Source organism: Gossypium hirsutum, chromosome A07 (assembly GCF_007990345.1).
Source record: "Gossypium hirsutum isolate 1008001.06 chromosome A07, Gossypium_hirsutum_v2.1, whole genome shotgun sequence".
Lineage (NCBI taxonomy): Eukaryota > Viridiplantae > Streptophyta > Magnoliopsida > Malvales > Malvaceae > Gossypium > Gossypium hirsutum.
In genome coordinates, this window is record NC_053430.1 from 82,763,082 (window position 1) to 82,768,946 (window position 5,865).

Consider the following 5,865-nt stretch of genomic DNA (forward strand, 5'->3'; position numbering starts at 1 on the left):
GAGAATATCATGAATGAAAAAGATCCACAAAATGAAAGTGGAGGAGGGGTGTCCCAATGACACAATGCTAATTTTAGTATTCACACCTCCACCTTTTACTCCTTTACACTGTTTGAGAATATGGGATTTGCAAATTGAAGAGGTTAGATTCAATGTACTCTGCAAAACATCATATGAAAATTTGAACTTACATGCCATGTTACCAGTGGGTTTAGGGTTTGTATTAGGTAATGGATATGTCTGATAGAAATCTCTAAATGTCTTGGATTAGTGTTAAATACGAGTACTTAAAATGAAAAATCCGGATTGTTTGAGTATTAGCAGACAAATAACTAGAAACAAAAGGGAAAATGATGAGAATTTTGACAAGAATATATTAGTTTACATAAGAGTTGTGAGTCAGCACTAGAGGGGTCTTAATGAAAGCAGTGGGCATAACTTGGTAGATTTGCATATCCATCCACTCAACGACATGATCATCATATAGGGAGTATTGGGTAAAAAAGAAAAAGGAAAACGAATGGCTACAGCTTCACTTGAAACTGAAAACACAGATGAATGAAGTGAATGTGAGCTGTCGCTTCTTCAACAGTGGCTCATTACTTTTGGGATATTGTGATTAAAATCGAATTCAACCTAGAATAGAATATTAATAATTTGTGATGGAAAAATAAAACATCCTGGAAAGTGGATAATAATCATGTCATAATCATATATATCTACAAGTTTTGTTTTTCAGCTGTTACAAGATATGGGGCTGCAATGATTATATCTGAAACATGCCACAGGTTTTCTTTACCACACACACAAAAAAGGGGGGGGGGGTTGTTCTTGCCATAGGCAAAGTTAGTGGTACAGGCAAGGATCTCAGTGCATCAGACAGAAAACTTGAACTGAAGAAACAGTGCAAGCTAAGCATGTGTTAGAACAATTGGTAATGTGCTTACATATGCAATAGGATAAGCAAAGAAAACCCCATTTTTGTTCCCTGCTTATTCAGAGGAAACAGACAACATTTGACTAATTTCTTAGAAAAAAAAAAACTAACTTGAAGCAGTAAATAAAGCAACAGCTCCCTTGTGGTTTGATCCATGAGCCTGTTCAGTTTGAAAAGTATGTATCCTAAAATGATTATAACAGGAGATAAGATTTGAAAGTTTGTTTGAATCTTCAGATGGGATATATGGTATTGAAGAGGGCTAGAACCCATTAAGGATGAATCGGTCTCCGTATCTACCAAAAAGTATATTCAAAGAGCACTAGTAGTGAATACAAATTTGACTAAGGAAAAAAAGAAGAAAACCTTGAGTTTGGTTTAGGTATTGGCAAGAGGTTTTTAACTCAGATTCAACTAAAAAAAAAAAAGACTCGAATTCAATTAAATTATTGTTGAACATGAACTTCTATAATTAAAACTTGATCAAACTAGTGCAATGCTTTAAGCCTTGAATTTCAAGTTGAACTTGAGCTTGGCTCGATTATACCCTAGCAAGGTGCAGTATGCATGACAAAACATTATTTATTTACACATTAAGAATTTCAAGTTTCTAATACTCTGATGGTTAACTAGTCATAGCATGCTTAGAAATGGTGCCAAGCAAGAAAATAGTAATATATATATATAGCAGAAAATGGTTAATTATCAATTCCAGTGGTTAGCAGATGGAGAAGGCATTAAGCAAAAACGAATGGTTCCGCTGCTTTCCTTTAGTGGACTTGAATACAATTAAACAAGCTTTCCTTGTCTGTCACAAACCTTATACATTGCCACCAGGAAATATAAGACATTCATCATAACATTGGTATAAATAATGAAACACATAAATAAAACCCACTTTCACAAATCTACACCTACAAGTGCATTCAAGCCTCAGACTCTTCTGTCTCCTTAAAATATTCATGCCCGACACCAGGGTTTAACATTTTTTTGGACATAAGAATAGGAGCATGACCCTCTAAATATATGGAAACATAGAAAAAAATCGGACGTGCCTGTGTCAGGGGCATATCCATATATGACATCCAACTCTGACACCAATGTCTTAACACATATCCATATAAAAGCAGCAGGATTCATAAGACATCATTATAACTATGTGATTGATAAATAGCACCAGTACAAATTGAGGTCACTGTCACAAATCTCCACCTCCTATAAGTGGATTTGCAAAATCCAGTGTATTAGGACCAAAAAAGTTCAAAATACAATGGCTTTAGGAAGACAGCTAATGATCATATCTTAAAAACACGAGCATAAGAGTAAAAATGTCTTCCATGGCATGATCGAGAATCAACTAGTGGATGTATTAGAGCAATCAGGACAACTGAAGTGACCCATAGCTTGACATTTTGTACATCCAACAGATTTTACCTTAATCTCCTCAGACTGATACAGATTATCAATTAGGTTGAAACTGAATGGCCCATTTGCTTTGATCAATCCAGTTCCTCTACATCTTGAGCATGCTATCATCCGTAGATCACCACATCTCTTGCACAAGCCCAATGAACTGCAAGTTTGACAAGTTAAATATCAGCTTGTGCAACCGTGTAGATTACATCAGTCAATGAAATATATCCTGGCAGTTCTCTTTTTCCTAGAAAAGTTGAATAAAAGTTGGGAACCTCATGATATTGGATAAGACATATTACCTACCTTAATACAATAAAGTTGATGTGCAACTTGGTTTAGAAAGAGATTGACTTAATTCATTCACTTGACAATGATTCTAGACCTTCACCCCTTTTGCCCTAAGCCATTCCTAGCTTAATCCTTAAGTTTATCCTCAAAAAAACCAAAAAGGCAACCTTTATATGCATTCCATTCTAGGCATCCAAGTTTTCCTAAAATAAGTGAACTATAAGTACTGTAGCAAGATAACTACATCACGAAGAGGAAAACCAAGCTGATGATTCCAAAAGCATTATACTTAAATTTAGTCTAGTACTTCCGGGCCATTTCCTTTTTTTGTTCCAAAGGAGATCATAACTTGGAGATAGGGGAAGGTATTGCAGATTTCAGAATTTGACCTCTAAACCTGCTAAAAATTACCTCTTAAAAGTTACCGCATGAACCAACTAGGATAAATCCTAGTACAACATGAATAAAAGACAATAAAAGACATTGGTCAACAACTCCACACAGATGCCATTTTCTTTTGTTACCTAAGAATAGCTTACACCACCAGAATTTTGTGGATGCGGAGATATTTTCACATAACTCTAGGTAAGGCAGTGCATTTGTTTGAGATAGAATCAATCACAAAGAACAGAAATCAAACATGAAGATATAGCAATCATTCTATAAAGAATCAAAATAACCCCACAATTAAAATCAATCCTAATATACAAGGCATTGCAATTTTAAATTGAATTAAAGTACAATGATAGCTTTTCTAATGTCCAAAGGACATCCAATTGTAAACCAACAAAGTGAACAACAACAGCAGCTAAATCAAAATAACTTAAGGTATCACAACTGAGAATTCATCAACCAAACTAACAATCAAATTACCAAATTTCACTCATACCCAGCAACAAAAATATTAACTTTTTCGAAGTTTCAAAAGTTGTAAAAAAAAAAACTGCGTTTTACTCGCAAACTCAAAAAAGAAAAAAAAAAGGATTCTAACTTGGAAACACAGCAAAAAGAAACGGGTTTAGAAAAGTTGCAATTACCTTCTCTGAGAAGCAGAAATGAAAGCATCAACTTTGGGGGCAGCAATTGTAGCACATAGTAACAAAGTGCCAACTCCAAAGCCTGCAACTTCGCTTGCTGTTATGTGTTCCATTATTCGTCCGTCTCTTCTGTTCAGATATCTTAAACCTTATCGATTCAATGGGTCACTCTACAATTTTGAAATGTCCTCCCCTTTTTTTTTTTTTTTTAAATACTGTTAGTCATTTAACCGAAATGCATCATCGGAGGCCTATTAGCTCAGCTGGTTAGAGCGTCGTGCTAATAACGCGAAGGTCGCAGGTTCCAGACCTGCATGGGCCAATTTTTATCCTTTTTTATTTAGTGTGCTTGGGCCATTAAGTTCTGAACTTTTGGTTATTGATTTCTCACAGAAAGCCCATCTAATTGTTCAAAACTATTAATTTTCATTGGTAAATAAATAAAGAATTAAGGTTTATATTAAAATTTTATATTTTCAAACTTATAATTTTTACTATCCTTAAATGAATAAATAAATTTATTTTTATGAAATAGACAATAAATTTGATTAATTGAAAAGGATTAAATCTTATATTAAACTTCCTTATTTTCATAATTTTAATATCCATATACTTTTACGTACTGAAACTTAAGCCTTTCCAGCTCCATACGATGTCTACGGACTCAAATTTTGAGTCCCCCAGAAAACCCCTAAACATCTCTAAAATTTGGCAAAAAGACCCACACGACCCCAATAACTAGCCTGTGTGGTTCACATGGCCTAAGCACAAGGTTTGCAAGATTTCACACAGTCTTGTGGTCGAGGAGCAATTTCAGAACCAGCCTATTTTTTTTTTAATTTTTTCAAATTCCGATAAGCTTTTTGAATTAGATCACACATTTGATAACAAGATTGATCACCCATACATCCGAAACTCATGAAACCACTCAAATAACAATGGCCAAAATGTGACTTACTCCACTGGAGGCAATTGACCTTCGCTCCCTTCACACCCTAATTACAACGATTCGAGACGATTGTTGGAATGAACACAAAAAAAGATATAATGACATCAAATGAACAAAAACAATGGAAAGAAAGATAAGATAACTACTGTGGAGAAAAAGAAATAAGAAAGCAAAAAAAAAAAAAAAAAGAAAGCGAAAAAAAAGAAAAGAAAGAATAAGTAGAACATAAAAGTGAGAGCAAATGGGGTACGAGAAGTTAATAGTAGGAGCACATTTGGGAAATTTTGAAATTCAATTTTAGAATAAAATATAATAAAAATATAATTAAGACTTATTCCCAACATTTCCTAGAGCCCAACCAAAAGACTATTAAAAAATATTTCTCCCTTGTAACGACAGAGCTTGAACACAAGACGAAAACAAACAACTTATAAGACTTAACCGACACACCATAACAAATTACTTAGCAATTTTACACAATAAAAACATGAGAACTTTGATGCGTTACATAATTTCCATAAACTATAAAATGGAGATGGAATATACCTTCATTTTACAAGAACAAAAATAATGTAACACCTACCCTATGGATGAAAAAAGTTACAATAATTAATAAAAATATGAAAAAAATACATACTTATATTTTAAGGGTCAATTAGGCACCAACTCAATTATGAAATTATTAAAATATCCTTTCATATACAAATTAAATTATATTATTGAGGGCGTGTTTGACTTTTTATATAATAAATTAATAAAAAATTGATTATAATAAAATTTAAACCCAAAATACCATGCATAATAAACAACTAACTTTACCAGTATAGCCAAAATATCAATTAATTTTTATTTAAATTTGTTACATTTTTTTCACCCACGTCATAGTGAGTGTACCATTTCAAAAAAAAAAAATTAAATTAAATATTTTTTTAAAAATTGTTACAATTAAGAATTGGATTATTTCTATGAGAAAAACTTATATTTATTTTCCAGGTAATATTCTTTTATAATTAATTTAAATTATATTTTAAAAAAGAAAAATATTTATTTAACAAGAGAGTAAAAATTTCCCAACATAATAAAATTTAATTAAATTGTTTTGTTTTAGATGAAAAGATTGACTGAACTATTAAAATTTTAATTGTATTGTGCAACTTGCTTGACGTATCTAATGGCCTAATTATGCTTCAATCTTGGTTACAAATATACAAGAATTTCTTTGACTTTAATTGCCTTTT

General features: G+C 32.4%; 1 protein-coding gene and 1 non-coding gene across 2 annotated transcripts; one reads left to right on the plus strand and one right to left on the minus strand.

Moving 5' to 3' along the window:
- Positions 1-2,072: 2,072 nt before the first annotated feature.
- LOC107910575 (uncharacterized) lies at positions 2,073-3,990 on the minus strand. The gene is made up of 2 exons (XM_016838490.2): positions 3,679-3,990; positions 2,073-2,510 (listed from the first exon to the last, which is right to left on the minus strand). The coding sequence occupies exons 1-2, from the start codon at positions 3,789-3,791 to the stop codon at positions 2,291-2,293; spliced, it is 333 nt and encodes a 110-aa protein (XP_016693979.1). The 5' UTR covers positions 3,792-3,990; the 3' UTR covers positions 2,073-2,290.
- Positions 3,927-4,000, plus strand: TRNAI-AAU (transfer RNA isoleucine (anticodon AAU)). The gene has a single exon. It is a non-coding gene; the product is annotated as a tRNA-Ile (tRNA).
- The last annotated feature ends 1,865 nt before the right edge of the window (positions 4,001-5,865 follow it).

What these genes read in the sequence shown, in the direction of transcription:
- LOC107910575 (XM_016838490.2), bottom strand. Translation starts at nt 3,791, where the DNA reads ATGGAACACATAACAGCAAGCGAAGTTGCAGGCTTTGGAGTTGGCACT. An exon ending in ATTTCTGCTTCTCAGAGAAG is followed by an intron (nt 2,511 to 3,678) that starts GTAATTGCAACT and finishes TCAAACTTGCAG; the next exon opens with TTCATTGGGCTTGTGCAAGA.